This window comes from Sphaerodactylus townsendi, linkage group LG01 (assembly GCF_021028975.2).
Source record: "Sphaerodactylus townsendi isolate TG3544 linkage group LG01, MPM_Stown_v2.3, whole genome shotgun sequence".
NCBI lineage: Eukaryota > Metazoa > Chordata > Lepidosauria > Squamata > Sphaerodactylidae > Sphaerodactylus > Sphaerodactylus townsendi.
In genome coordinates this window covers 96,250,527-96,265,827 of record NC_059425.1, presented here as the reverse complement: position 1 = coordinate 96,265,827, position 15,301 = coordinate 96,250,527, and the positions used below count along the sequence as shown (strand labels likewise).

At 40.1% G+C, this 15,301-nt stretch overlaps 1 protein-coding gene across 1 annotated transcript in view; it reads left to right on the top strand.

Annotated features, from left to right (window-relative positions):
• ARID1B (AT-rich interaction domain 1B) overlaps window positions 1-15,301 on the top strand; it is a 464,069-nt gene that overhangs the window by 340,607 nt on the left and 108,161 nt on the right. The window contains 1 exon segment of the mRNA XM_048488244.1: window positions 7,223-7,312. Coding sequence (XP_048344201.1) covers window positions 7,223-7,312 — 90 coding nt within the window.

Sequence of the window (15,301 nt, the reverse complement as noted above, 5' to 3'; positions counted from 1 at the left end):
CTTAATTTCAAGATCAAAGGTATATTCTGACATAAAGTATATTGACAGAATTGTTGATTCTTAGAAAAGAAAGGATACTGTAGAATGTGCAAACAGTCAGGGATTTTTAAAGAGTTTTTGCAGGTGGGAAGAATTTAGAGGAACGTGTGGGGTGCAGCTGACAGGCTCTGTTGAACCAACCTAAGGAAATCTATAATATTGTTTGATGCAGTCGTTTTCATATTGAATACAGCCGCATTACATCAAAGATAGTCTAATTTGTAACAGTTTCAAGGAGCCTAGTAAAACCAGACTGTTCTGACATATAATAAAGACTTATTTAGGGGTTATGCGGCAGGTTAAAAAAATTAATTAAAAAATAAAGTAGCCATAGCCACTTTGGGTTGCAAATCCTACTTGTATGGTCTGGATTATGTGTTGGGTGCAGCTCTGCTTTTTTATTTTATTTATTCATTCATACCCCACCTTTCTCCTCATTGGTAACCCATAGCAGCTTACAGTGTTCTCCTGTCCTCTGTGTCATCCCTATGAGGTAGGTTAGGCTTAGAGTGAGTGACTGGTCCAGCCTGAGTCTGGTTTCCTAAATACAAGTCTACCATTCTAACCACTACACCTCACTCAGCTACATTCTGACCACTACATTATACCCCCAGTGTGGCTTAAAATGTAGCATAAAGGCATACAATTCACTGCTTATCATGCAAAAACTAAAATGTAAGATATGTTCAGGAATTCACAGGATAGCCATAAGCCATGTTTATTACTTCACTATTCACAGTGTCTGTTCTTCCTAACTAATCATAATTGTATACAGACAGTCATAAAGAAAACAGTTACTATTAAATAGAATTCTATATTATTTTTATTTTTTCCCATATTGGCTTGTATTTTAGAAATGTGGCAGCAAGGCCACTAATGAATTATTTTGGGATATGGCTGCCAGGTCTCCTGCCATGGTAGGAGAGCACCTGCCTGCCAGCCCTAGTTCCCCACCCCAAGTCTGCAGAGTGGCAGTGTGTGTGTGTATGGGGTGGGGGGATAAACATCACTCAGAAGTAATGTCATGGCTTTTGTGCAGTGTTCTAGGATTCCCCCAGATAGTATGATACTATTTGCATGTGTCCATCCCCCTTAACTTCCTGGTGGTTGCCGGCACTGGGCTGGCATGCTTATTGGGAGACTTATAACAATGTTTCACTTTCATCCATGGCTCAGTTTTACATGCTACAGCTGTTAAAATAAAATAGCGCAATACAATGCCAAAAAGAATTATAGCCTGGGTTCAAAGCTGGAAAAACGAAGGAGGCAGAGCGGGGCACGCAGGTGCTTTGGTTTTGAATCACTGAAGTGCTGAATTAGACCGAAGTTCCATCTAGTCCAGTATTCTGTTTCTTACAGAGTCAAATATTTTCCGCAAAGTTATCAAGCAAGGTCATCCTGCTTTATTTGTCCCAAGCACTTAGCAAACAGAAATTTGTGCTTCCTCTGCTTACAGGTCTGTAAAAAGTGTATAGACCTCTAAAGATGTATCATAATATTACTAGCCTTGGTAAATCCTCCCATAAAAGGCAATCTATAGATATAAGCCTGGGGAATTTATTATTAAGTAAAATATTTATACCCCATCTTTCACTTGACTCATGGAGGTTTACAAGTAATAAAACATTGTAGATAAAAATGCATTCATCTTCACCTAGATGTGCTATGCCCTAGCCACTTGACCATGGCCTCAAGGCCATGGAGTTATCTGGAGGCATGGATAGAGTTATCTGGAGGCATGGATAATGAAATACAGAGCTGAAGTCATCTGCATATTGATGATCCCTAACCATAAAGTTCTGGGCTATCTCATTCAGCAGCTTTATATATATTTTAAGGACCATGCATGAGAGAATAAAACCCTCTGATACGCCACAGAACAAGCCCCATTGAGTTGATTCTGTTTCTCCAGAGCAACTTCTTCAGTCTGATCAGACAATGGTAGTCCTAAACTTGGGCATTCCCTCCCCCATTGCTCCTCCATTTCTAAACCAGCTCATTAATGGAAGGTTTATTGTATCAAAGGAAATCAAACAAGCTGCACATTATTAGAGAATCCCTGCAAACTGCAATCCAGACCAGGATTAAACCATGTTTTAGCATGCTGGTTCACAGGGAAAAGAACACCACATAATTTGGCGGCAGACCCTAACTACAAAGTCATATTTCTTGTTAAAGCCAAAATATTTAATTATTAAAACACATGCAGAAGTAGGAGCGAAGAGTGTAAACTAGCATGAGATCCACCCAGCCTCGATCATGTAATGACACAACAAGATTTGTCATGTGCAAACCATGATTTGTTTTGCTAAAAAATATCACAAGGACCAGCTGTCTTTAAAAAAAAAATCTCTCAATTTAACTCCTATCTCACATTATTTATATTTAGAAAGAAACTATTATTGCCAAGAGGGCAATTGAGTAATTTGTGAAAAATAGAAAAATTGCAACGTTTTGCACGTTAAACACTTTATAAACCAGCTCTGTTTTTTCTTAACTTTTAAACGAAATACTGCTTGGCATGCAATTATGGCATAATGTTGAGTCCTTTTTTTAGGCATTATACCAACAACATGAAGAGGTAGTTAAATTTAAGTAGTTCTATTGTGAAAGCACTAGTAGCTGCTTTTCATAAAGATGTTTATGGGCATTCCATCTCATATTACATGTAATAAGGACATTGTGGCTGGCATACAATGCAGCTGATTTGATTGGCGTCTGTTCCACCAAAAGCTATGTGCTGCTATTGTACAGTATTGTCCAATATTTTATTTCCTTGTAGTATATTTTCAATTTATAAAAATGTGCAGCAGTGATTAAACTGTGTAGCAGATATAAATACAAGTGAAATATCCATGGTAGTCCATTTCAAACAAAAAGGAATGTTGAGGGACCTTAAAGACTAGTAGATGTGTTAAAGCTTTGGCTTAGCAAAAATCCCACAGGTTAAGCAAAACTGGCAGAATCAGTATTGTGAAAATTCTGTTGGTCTATAAACATTGCCAGTAAGTTCTTTCCCCTTATACATATCGGTAAATGCAGTAATAATGATGATGAGTATGAGTTCGCTGGTTTGCAGTGTCCTCTGTAAGTCTCTTGTGTGATTTGTCTATTAGGCACTTACATGTCTGCTCTGTGGAAAAAATATTTGAAAAAAATGAAAAAGGTACATATTAATTCTTTAGCAATAAACATAGTAATTGGTTCTGGTGGGTTTTCCGGGCTGTGTCCATGGACTGGTGGATCTTGTTCGTAACGTTTTGCCTGCATCTGTGGCTGGCATCTTCAGAGGTGTATCACAGAGGGAACTGTTACACACTGTGTCCAGAGAGAAGGAAATGTTTGGGATATATATTGTTCATGTCCCAGGGTGGGGAACCAATCAGTAAGTGTTTGGGTGGAACTTGTTATGCAAAGATGGGGCTTATTAGTCCAGAGAGTGATTAACATTTTCAGGCCCTGCAGCAGTATTGGTGAATGCAGATCCTGTGGGTGGAGTCCATTGTTCATGAACTTAGCATGCCCTTGGGGTTTGCTTTTGGTGTTTTTAAGTACTGGTAGCCAAGCTTTGTTAATTCTCAGTCTCTTCTTTCCTGTTGAAGTTGTATTGATGTTTGTGAATTTCAATGGCCTCCCTGTGCAGTCTGACAAAGTAACCTTCTGGATTGTCCAGAATTTCAGTGTTTTCAAATAAAATGTTATGTCCAGTTTTGTTTAAGACATGTTCTGCAACTGCAGATTTTTCAGGATGGTTAAGCCAACAGTGTCTTTCATGCTCTGTAATACAAGTCTGAATGCTGCATTTTGTAGTTCCGATTTAGACCTTTCCACAGCTGCAGGTTATGCAATAGACTCCTGCAGAAGTGAGGGGGTCTCTTTTGTCCTTTGCTGAGCATAGCATCTGCTGTATTTTCCTGGTAGGTTTGAAGATGGTTTGTAGATTATGTTTCTTCATCAGTTTCCCTATTTGATCAGTGATTCCCTTGATGTATGGTAGAAATATTTTTCCTGTGGTGGGCTGTTTCTCCTCAGTCCTCTGGGTTTCTCTTGGTCTTAAAGCTCTTCTGATTTCTGTTGTGGAGTAGCCATTAACCATCCTGAAAGTAAAGTAATATATCCATTTGTTACATTCATAAAAATCAGCTTTTAAAGTTTATTTTTTTAAATCAGTTTATGACCAAGTTGTAAAGAACCCCTTAAAATGCTGCATGTGATACAACGCAGTCGCTTAGTAGCCTGTCTTTCTAGCTATCGTGAACTGTCATAGTAAAAAAATGTATATGTGCAACCCCATCCAAAAGCCAGGCACTCAGCTGTGGCAATGCAGCTGCCCCCAGCTGCTGCCCACAAAGAGGCTTCCTGGGGCATAGAGAGGCTCAAAAAGTGAAAAATCCTGCCCGCTGCCAAGAAGCATCTGTGGGGATCAATAGAAGTCTAAATTCCTGGTTGCCAACACAATGCCGCAAATGTCCAGGAGGGAACCGACTAAAGTCAGTTCCTCCCCCGCTATGCCGGTAGCAGGGGCTCTGGGACACTGGTAGCATGTCTGGTGCCATGATCCAGTGCTGGGAGGAAGGGACATGACAGCCTCTGCACACTGGCAGAATTGCCCCTCTGCCAGTGTAAGTGCTCCAGGGAGGCCAAATCTACTGGTGGATTTGGCGCCCCCCAGATGGAGCTCTTAGTGGAGCATTCCATGTTATGTGAGTATCTGGTAAAGGTAAAAAATTGTAAGGCTATTATGAATGCACTGTTTTTGTAACCACACTGTTAGAATAATTGTTTTTTTAACCTCTTTTGTATTCCCCACCCATTAGACCTTACAACCTTCAAGACATTGAAAATGTTTCCTTAAGTAATATCAGCTGAGTAAGAGAAACATTCTGCCAATGAATACAACTAAAGATGTAAAATTTCCAGAGATTCTGAAACCACATGAATTTTTTAAAAAACCAGAAAAATTGGTTATTTTCCTGTCAAACCTAAATTTATTTTACTGATTTAACAAACTGCATCATGTATAACTTTGCTTACAAAGTTGTGCTATTTGGCATATTTATGAAATTTAAAAGTATAGAAAAATTGAAAGTATACCCAATACTTGAAAAGGTTGCAAACTGCTGTACTCTATATTATTATAGCATATGTATCTGTAACGTTTACCACCTGAAACTTGGAAAAAAGTAAAAGTTGAAGGTAGAAAACAAAGTCTGCAGTCAACAAAAAAGTATATTTTTTGATATTAAGCTAAGCTTGCCTCACAGGGTGTCTGTTGTGGGGAGAGGAAGGGAAGGTGGAGTGTAAGCTGCTTTGAGATGCCTTAAAGGTAAAGAAAGGTAAAGGTAAAGAAAGCGGGGTATAAAAAACAACTCTCCTTCAGGTTTTTTCATCCCTCCCAGGCCTTCACATGTCTAGAGGCAATGGCAATAGATTGTTTAACCCTCTGAAAATGATTTGCACAGCACAATAACACTGTGTACCCATGTCATAGTAATAACCTGTAATACCTGATTGGATCTTCTGAGACACAGTATACAGTACTAAATAGGATGCTGCAGGAGTTGCACGAATAAAAGTTTGCAATATCATGTTGCACCAGGATTGCAAATTGTCTGCTGTATTCCTGCAAATACTGTTACCAGGAAGATGTGTTTTGCCATCTTACCTTTAAAGAAAGTCCAGCAGGACAAAATGAGTAGGATCAAAGTCAGCTGATGAGAAAACGGGAGCTGTCCAGCCAAGGCAGGAATCAGGTTTAATGCAGGGTTGCTGAAACAGCAGAGGAGCTGTCCAGCCATATATATGATTAAAAGATTGCTTGAAGATATGTTGGGTAGCAAGATCCATACCTCTATTGAAGGGGTTTTGTTACTTGTTCCACCTGCTTGCATTAGTGCAGCTGATCCTAATAAGGCTTAAGTCACAGCTTATGAGTATGGAAAGGGCGGTTTTGTGATTTCAAATGAATGCTGTTCTTTTTGGTATGAGTTCCTGCTGTCTCTGTTTATGTAATGTCACAGGGGGAATTTGTCCCAATATATGAGTGACATGTGCCAAAAGGCCTTTGACTTCTTCAATTCAGTAGGATATTCTGATGTCACTTCTATGGTAGGCTGCTCTTAACCTTCCTCAGAAAGCATAGACTCCTCTTGGCCTCCAATGACAAACCTTGATGGGTTTTGCCTCCTACTCCTCAGAGGGTGACCCTTCTAAGTCAGGATATGGTATGACAAGGACCATGATAGTGATTCAAGGTATAGCATCCACACAGCACTGTGAGCTGGTACAACCCCCATTGCCATATGGATATACCAGTGACATACAAATATAGCACATACTTCTTGAGCTCAGACGAGACTGCTTCATCATGTATCAACTTTTTACCCCAAGTGAACACTTCATTACAAACATTGTGTATCAAGTTGCAGTACGTGCACAGCTGGCAGGAAGCATAACTTGTTTGTAGAGCTGTTATGGTAGAAAAATCTATTTATTGCACAGAGCTATAAAGTAGTAGCATCAGAACATAAATCAGTGGTACTAATTGTAATGTGTGGGTTATTAAGTCAAATTTTTCCAATCAGTTGAACACTAACTTGGATTCCCTCCTATGGCAATTTTCATCCAATTTACATGCTTGTTTCTTATTTTACCAGGTGTAAGTTATGAAAAGTTCTTGTTTAGATAACCAAGTGTACACCACAGACTTTACATATATATTGGTTTTATTCCTGTGTGACACTTTGTTGCTGATTCACTGGAAGATCTTAAAACAGCATAGATGGAATTTGTCTTTGACACTGTTCTTGGCAGCTGTTCATGTGTTCCTGGCTGGAGGCCAGTTCAAGCTCAACAGGATGAGTCCAACTGTACAGTAGGCTCGGATTTTGTTAAACTCCCTCAGAGAAATATGTGTCAGGAGATTTGCAGATATAAATTGGATCATGTTGGTGCGGTTGGGAGCAAGCTCAGTACAAAATTGAACATTTCAGCATGCTCAGTGTGGTTGTGCATGCTTTCACCTTGAATTGCAAAAAAGAAAGAGATTGTGAAAAAGCCAAACCTGTTGCAATATTTCCCTGAAGTACATACCATGTTTTAATAATTAATAATAGGTTATATCAATGTCCACTTTGCTATTTCAAGTCAGTTATTTATTTCCCTTTTCCCCTATGTGTTGCAGGTAATCAGATGCCATCCCAGGCTCCTGGAAGTCAACCAGAATCCAGCTCCCATCCTGCCTTAAGCCAGTCACCAATGCCACAGGAGAGAGGTTTGTGATAATGATTGTACTTAACATGACTGACTGACTGGGCATTTGTGTAGCATTTTAAATGTTTAGAGTTCTATTCATATGTTATTTTGTTATAATCCTTACCATACTCCTGTAAAGTAGGCTGGTATTTTTAAAACTGAACCAGCAACCTCACAGATCACAGTTCATTCTCTTAGCCCCCTCTTCTGTACTAGGTTCCTGGATAGGGATGATATCCATATAGCAGGAAGGGCTGTGATAGAAGAGGGCACGATGTGTTCTGGTTCTTGTTCAGCAGCTAGGAAATTCCACTGGTAATCATCTGTCAGTAAAATATTTTCTGAAATAGTTTCCTCGGGGGAGGAAGCAACAAAAATAGGATATTTACCAGAACTTAGTTAAAAATAAAGATCCGAATGTCCTAAAAATGTACATTATCATAAGGTCTTGCTAGATAATCTTAGTGGTTTAAAACAATCTGGATGCAGGAAACATTATTTATAAAGATCTGACTTCGCATTTGGTCTCTGTAGTATAAAAGTATTAGCTGTTTTACATACAATAATTTTCCCACAGTTCTTAAATCCTGGGTGAGTTCCTGTGCTTCTGGGTTTTGGCTTCTGGAGGTAAAATGAAAGGGCTAGGATTAGCTGACAAGAAATGGCCATGTTCCTGGCACTTTCTCCACAAAATGTGTGAGGACTGGTTCCACTGAGGTTTAAAATCTCGTATGAGTACAGTTTTAAATTATGCATCCTGAAACTTAAGTTTTATTACTTGATGTGAATTGCTAATCTGGTTCATAAAATCAGCGGTTTTGTGAGCTCTTTCATATATTTCATGTTCTTCAGAGTTCCTAGTGTGTACGTGTGTTTCTGTGAATAAGAAGAACCTATAGAAAATGGGTTAAAATGCTCCGCAAGGCAGCCACTTTACATCCGATGACAGAAGTTAACCCTGAAATAGTAAAAGGGGAGAGGAGAAATGTATTCAGCAGGACAAGCGCTAGTGAGTCATAGAAATAAATATGTGTGTCAAGCAGGATTATGTATTGAGGAGATTGCTTATCACAAAATTTTATTATTTACATTATTTATAGTCTGCCTTTCTCATAGGGACTCAAGGTGGATTAGTGAATCTGTGCAATCGGCATTCAGTAACCACTACATTAGAATGTTAGAAGTCTGGAACCACCGGAAAGAACAGAAACATAGCATAAGAAGAGGAAGAAGAGTTTGGATTTATATCCCCCCTTCTCTCCTGTAGGAGACTCAAAGGGGCTGACAATCTCCTTGCCCTCCCCCCCTCACAACAAACACCTTGTGAGGTAGGTGGGGCTGAGAGAACTCCGAGAAGCTGTGACTAGCCCAAGGTCACCCAGCTGGCGTGTGTGGGAGTGTACAGGCTAATCTGAATTCCCCAGATAAACCTTCACAGCTCAGGCAGCAGAGCTGGGAATCAAATTTTATTTATTTATTTATTGGTTGGTTGGATTTATAGGCCGCCTCATCCCCGAAGGGCTCGAGGTTCCTCCAGATTAGATAAGAATTAACCAGACACACTAAGTGGTACAGAAATTATATAAAAAGAAACAACTTACAATATGCAATGTACAGTAGTATAGACCAAAAGTCCCACTTGTTTATCCGTTTAGGAACCATTTTGTACTATGCAGCCTTATTACCTGCACAGAAAAGTCCTCTTTGAACAGTTTAGGTTTGCATAGTTTCCATAAGGCCAGAACAGTGGGAGCTTTCCAGACCTGATCAGCAGGCAATTCCACAAGTTTTCGTCATGACAGAGAAAGCATCTGTTGTTGATTTTGCCGATTTGCAGGTTGGTACCTGCAGAAGCCCCTTCTGACATGGGCAGAGGTGTCTCAGTAGTGCATAGAAAGAGAGGTGTACCAGTGATAAGAGGGGGCATGTCCCTGAAGAGCTTTCTGTGTGATATCAATACCTTAAACAGAGCTTAGTAACAAATGGACAACTGATGGAGCATCTGCAGAATGGGAATAATATGCATGTTCCATTTAGCTCCTGCAAATAGTCAAGCTGCACCATTTTTTCCTTGCTGTGAATTCCTTCCATATGTGTGGGTTAAGTGTCCACCTTGAAATTCCATCAGTTTAATCATGGAGGGATCTAAATGCCATGTTCCCTTTGCTAATTTCCATTATGAGATTAGGGAAGCATTCCACAGACACTGAAGCCACATTATCATTTTGCTTCATATAGGCCAGTCACATTTTCTTTCATACAGGCCTCTTGTTTTACCATTTGTCTTGTGTTAGTTTGCAAAAAAAAGTTGTATGGTGTTTCTGATGTTTGCCATTTCATTGTGGTGTTCATAGTATATGAACAGTTTTTTCCACCTGCTTTGCTGGATATGCCCTAATAACTCTGTTGAGGAGGACTAAGTGCTGGCTTGTTCTAAGGAAGGAGTTCAAATACAGTTATACCAAGTGTTTGGTCACCTGCCGTTTAGTTAAAGTTGAATGTGCTCCATGTGAACATCATACAAAATCCAGGAACCCACACAAGAGGTGTAGAATTCTCAGCAATCTTACTGGCTTTGGGTTTATGTGGGGTATTTGGTGACAGAACTGTGGGGTTTAACACAAGGGTTACCTTGTGTACATTCATGCTGCTCATCAACCCAAGTCCTAGTGTCTCTGAGAACTTTAAATCTCTCAGCCTTGTGCCTTTCTTTGCCCTTGGGAATACTTTCAACAAATTTCCAGTTGAGGTCATTGACTAGAACTAAACGTCATTCCCTGACATAGAACCTAATGAAGTGGGACAGAGAGAAGCATCCAATACTGAATCAGAAGGCTGAAGAAAAATGGTTTATTTTTTGATGAATAATTTATTTTGACCTGCAGTTGGAAAATTTAGAGTCTAATCTCCAAATTGCTCTGCTGGCACAACCCTGGCTGCCATTTTGTTTCCTAAAAATTTTTCTAATGTTTGTCTTCAAGAGACCTTGCCTTTTATTTGGAATATTTATTGAAGCTCATGTCATGCCACGGCTAATCTTTGTGACCTACCTTGTTTAAATTGTTCATTTGTTTCATGCAGCAGGCGCAAGATTTGTAACTGGTGAGGTCATATTGATTTTGCAGAACTTGTTTCCCCAAAGCTTCTCTAAGGTCTGGGCCTATAAACATGAGAACATTCCCTTTTGTGTCCTGTCATTGATTAGAACCTTCTTTGAAATGGAAAATTTCACCTTTTAAAGAGACTGTTACATTAGTTTATTATTTTGCTTGCTTGAACTGCTTTCCATTGAACTTGGAGAGGGAAAGAAAGGGGAGAAAAGAGGAGCTCAAAGGCAAGATGCTTGTCATTTACTGATAAAAAACCCAAGCAGAAAATCATTCCTGCTGAAGACACCTGATCCTCCAGCATCTGCTACAGTAATTTAAACACTTGACTCACCAATACAGACATTTCCAGCTAAAAACACCAAGTGACCAATTTTAGTTGGATTTTTTCTTCTCTTCTCTTCTTGGTTAAAGAAATGAATGTATGCATAAATAAAAGGCTACTAACATGTTCACTGGAAACAGTGCTGTGCCATAAATTGTTAGATCCTTTCTAGACTTTGATTGACTGTGTAAGAACTAAGGTTCATCAATTTGAATGCAAGCCACACAAGAAAGCTATTACATTTACAGTTGTTTTATTCTGAAAGAGTTTTATGTTATTTTATTTTCCTTATATAGAGGCTGATCTGGGCTCCATATTCAAATTAAACTTTAGCCTCCTAAAATAAGTGGGATCTAAGTTTGTTTTGGTCTGTAAAACGTCGTCCTAGTTATGAGGTGTTCTAAAGGTAGTGAATGTATAAGGAGATTATGGAGATCACTGAGGCAGTATTTGAATAACAACAACAAAGAAGATTTATGTATTTGCAGACTGCTTTTAAAGGAACAAGCCAAAAGCAGAGATATCCTGGTAGACAAAAGGAGAAACTTGGTGGGCAACCCAATCAACCTGAGGTGGCCAGGGACGGCACTGCTGCTGCACCACCCTGCCACCTCCAGAGGGCTTTCCAGTAGTGCAGAAAGTGGGGACCTGCCATCAGAAAGCTCTCCATAGGGCTAAATAGACTTACACCATGCAAAAAATGGTGTAAGTCCAAACTCTCGAGTACAGCGTACCTGGCTGCAAAACCCAGTTGAAGATGATTAACGTTGGCTGCATTCCTTGGAATGCCCTGGTCTGCCCCTCCCTCTGCGCCAGCATCAAATTGAATGCCAGCACTGTTCCATGGTGGCCCCAACATTTGGGTTTCATTGTCAATCCAATCCAAATACCTTGCATTTGCAGTGCAGAAAAATACATACAAGACAATACACAGTACAGTAACAAAACTAATAAAATGATAATCTAAAATACAGTATTGTCTCAGCGTGATTTGAATGGAGAATCAGTTGTTTGGTGAGTATACACATCAGGCTCTTGTATTTAATTGTGAATGTTGTTTCGTTGTCGTGGCCAGTGCCTTTGCTCCCTCCATCGGCATAGCTACCCTTCATTCTGTCTGGTGTTTTTTTTCATGAAGCAGACCTGAGTTGTCACTGCTCTCCCCCGAGAAAGAGCTCAGTTCTCCTTCTGTGTTCCCTCCAACATTCCATCCCCTTTCTCAAAGGTGAATGTTGGAGCATCACTCCTCTGGGCTCATCTGAATGACTGTTTTTCCCTCCAGAGGCAGGAGGACACCACGTGTTTTCTGTCACACCAGGATGATGGAGAGAGAACTGTTTAAAGGATCATTCAGTTTAAAAAGTCGTTATTTTCAGTGAGTGATAGACCCGGCCATCTAGATGTGAAGGAAAAGTCCACCTGCTTTTGAAAATAATATGCAGTCCCATGACCAAGTCTGCCTCCATTATTTAGAGCACCCTTGGCTGCTCAGTGGTGTCTCTGCCTGTTAGAATCGCTATTTTTAGCAATGGTAACCCTGGCCTCCAGATTTCAGAGGCCAGGTGTTCTCATTAAATACGTGACTGTGACTTACTGCGGCTGCCATTGCGATCCTGTGAAAGGGGAGCATGCAGTTTCCCCACTCCCCTTCCTGGTCTTGCTGCTTGTTCCCAAGCCCGCGGGACCAGCCGGAACCCTGCATGCACACACAGAGGTCTGAGGGGCTGATGTCAGGGAATCCCCTGATGTCAGCCAGGTAGGAGCCAGCCAGAGCCCATAAAAGACCTGGCCTGGCCACCGATCTTTCTGCTTGAGGTGGCCACAGTCGCTTCCCCACCCTCCTCTGCCTTTTGGAATGTGTTTGATAATGTTTTCTTTGTCATAGCCTTTGCGGGTTGCGCATGGGGGACTGATCTGTAAGTGTGGTGAGCGGGTTATATACCCACTTTTGGTGGAACCTCCATAAGAGGTTTGAGGTGGAGCAAGCCAATTGTGGTGGTGCCCAGACGTGGGCTACTATGGCTTGCGCCCCAAGCAGCAGAAAGGGAATCTCCAGGCAGTGGCAACTGCCCAGCCGGTCTTCCCATCGCTGCTGCAGCATGTGGTGCATTTTCCTCAACAGGCGGGCTTGAGGAAAATTTTGTGGGCTGAGGGACAGCAAATATGCTGCCCAGCACACAGATCAAACCCCCATGCTGCGCCTTCTGCTTTCCTTGAGTCAATGTGTTTTAATAAAAAGCTATGGCCAATATGTTTTTACCACAATGAGTGTCACTGAGTTTTACTCAGATGATATAATTAATGCTTAAGGGCACTGCATTTCTGGAAGATCTCCTGTGTTAGGTCCATTGAAATGAATGGGAATCACATGCAGCACAAACATGCCATAAATCACAAGTCCCCAACATGGTGCCTGGGAATGTCATATAACCCACCAACGCCCAAGTGTTTTAGAAAGTGGTTAGGGCCAGGGGGAGTGTCTGATTGGCCATTGGAGATCCAATTGGCTGTTCAGATTAAAATAATATTGCCTTGGCAGCAGCTGCCGCCAAAATGGGATTGCAAATTATACAGTGTATCATGTATGTATCTTGGATGCTACCTCACAAATAGGCACATCTCTCTTAATTTAAATAACATTTCAACACTTTATTTTTGTAAAGTGAAATCTACAACTCACATCATCACTAGCGAAGAAAAAGTGTTTCTCATTTTTCTTGTGTTCTAAAATGCCCCTTCCTATTGCATAGACTTGGCATTGTGAGATCTGATGTTGGTTTGGAATATGCATGTCCTTTTCCATCACGCCCAGGTTAAAATAGTACATCTGGAACAGTTAAAAACACAGCATATAATGGAAACATGAAATGGTCTCATGCTGTTACTGTGGCACACACTATCATGAAGGAGAGGCTTTAAAAGCCTTTATTTATTAAGGAAAATGTATATGGGTCAGAATTAATTAAAAAAACTTTTAATTGTTCTGCCATTATTATTTTCACAGCAGTATGTAGTTAAATATTCATGATAATGCTGATGATATGCTAAAGGATTGGAAAAGGTCTGGAGTTTCAAAATCAACACAGGTTATTTAACCCTTTTCATCTGATGTACCATCAGAGACTTGCTCAATCAAATCCCAGAGCTCTGGAATAATTAGAAGAAAGTAATGAGGATTTAATTAGTCCTTGAGATGTGCTGAAATAGGACCATAGAGAACTTTTTTTTTCCTGTTTGGACATGGATTGCAAGTAGAATTCATGCCACTGCAGTTGCTGTGATGTGCTGGAAAATGTATTCCATTGCTGGAGGCAGTTTCATGGCACCATTCTGTGCTTGTCAGATCTGCATGGAAGGCACCCATCATGAGAGCTTTCGAGAAACCCCTTGTCTTTGCCACCCTTTGCCAATATCCTGCTTTTCATCCTTCTTCCTCTAGGGTCATTTTTTTCTCCCCGTCATTTATGTCCTACATCTTGTGATAGTTTTTTTTTTAATCTTGCTTTGTTTCTTGGCTTTTTCATTGGGGGGAGGTGAAGGAAAAGGGAGTACTCTGGTTTGTTCTTTAAAAAGTGCACTGTAAATACTCACAGTGGGTAACAAATTGCAGCCGTATAGAATCCAGGTGTTGAGCTGAGCAAAACCTTGATCTATTTGACACAGCTGCATGTAAGCATTATCTCAAAATCAAGTTCTTATTTAGTATTAGATCTTCACAGAAGTGATATTTATCAGTCGCAGCAATGTAGTAAATTTAAATGGCTTTTTGGCAGTGGAGATTGTTATCCAGCAAGAGGCAGAAACAGATGGGATGTGATCAGGCATTTTGATGTTCCCTTTGTGCTTTCCAGTACGCATATACTAAACAGTAAAGTGACTTTCTGTAACTACAAGCCCTTGATATACTTATTCCTTTTAACATTCCTTACTTCCATCATCTATATCCTATCACTTCATCATCCAATTATTTTCATTTAATGAAACACCAACATATTTATTTCTTTGGATTTCATATGTACCACTTAGAGAATTTTCACTCATACTTTCTACTCAGTTATCATTATGGCTTAATATTGACATTTGATAGAGTCTCTTTTTCTTGTCACCTATTTGCGATATTGAGGTGGGAGACAGAGAAAAAAAATCCTAATTAAATTGCAACTTAAAAACCTCCATGATTTGATTCTAGATGTCCACCTGCTTTTGAAAAAGTCCATTGCTGACTATAAGGCATTTTCCTTTGACTCCTCCACCACATTTTCTTTTCGTTTTTTTGCAGCTGGGTACTTAGAGTGCAGTTCTAGCAACATTGTCCTGGGATTAAAGACTACTGGACAAAGTGGGACTTAATTTTGAGTAGATTTGATTCAGATTGCTATTTTAGAATCTGAGCTAGAGTATAAAATCTATATATATAAAAAGCTAACCATCCGTTTGTTGGTGACTCCCTAACGCCGAAATGGCTGGACAGATCGCCCCCAAATTTTCACATGACGTCCCTCCCTGTTGCGGGCAGGTAATCGGACCTTCAAATTGCCAAAAGTCCATACCTGAGCCAGGTAAAACATCTTTTTCC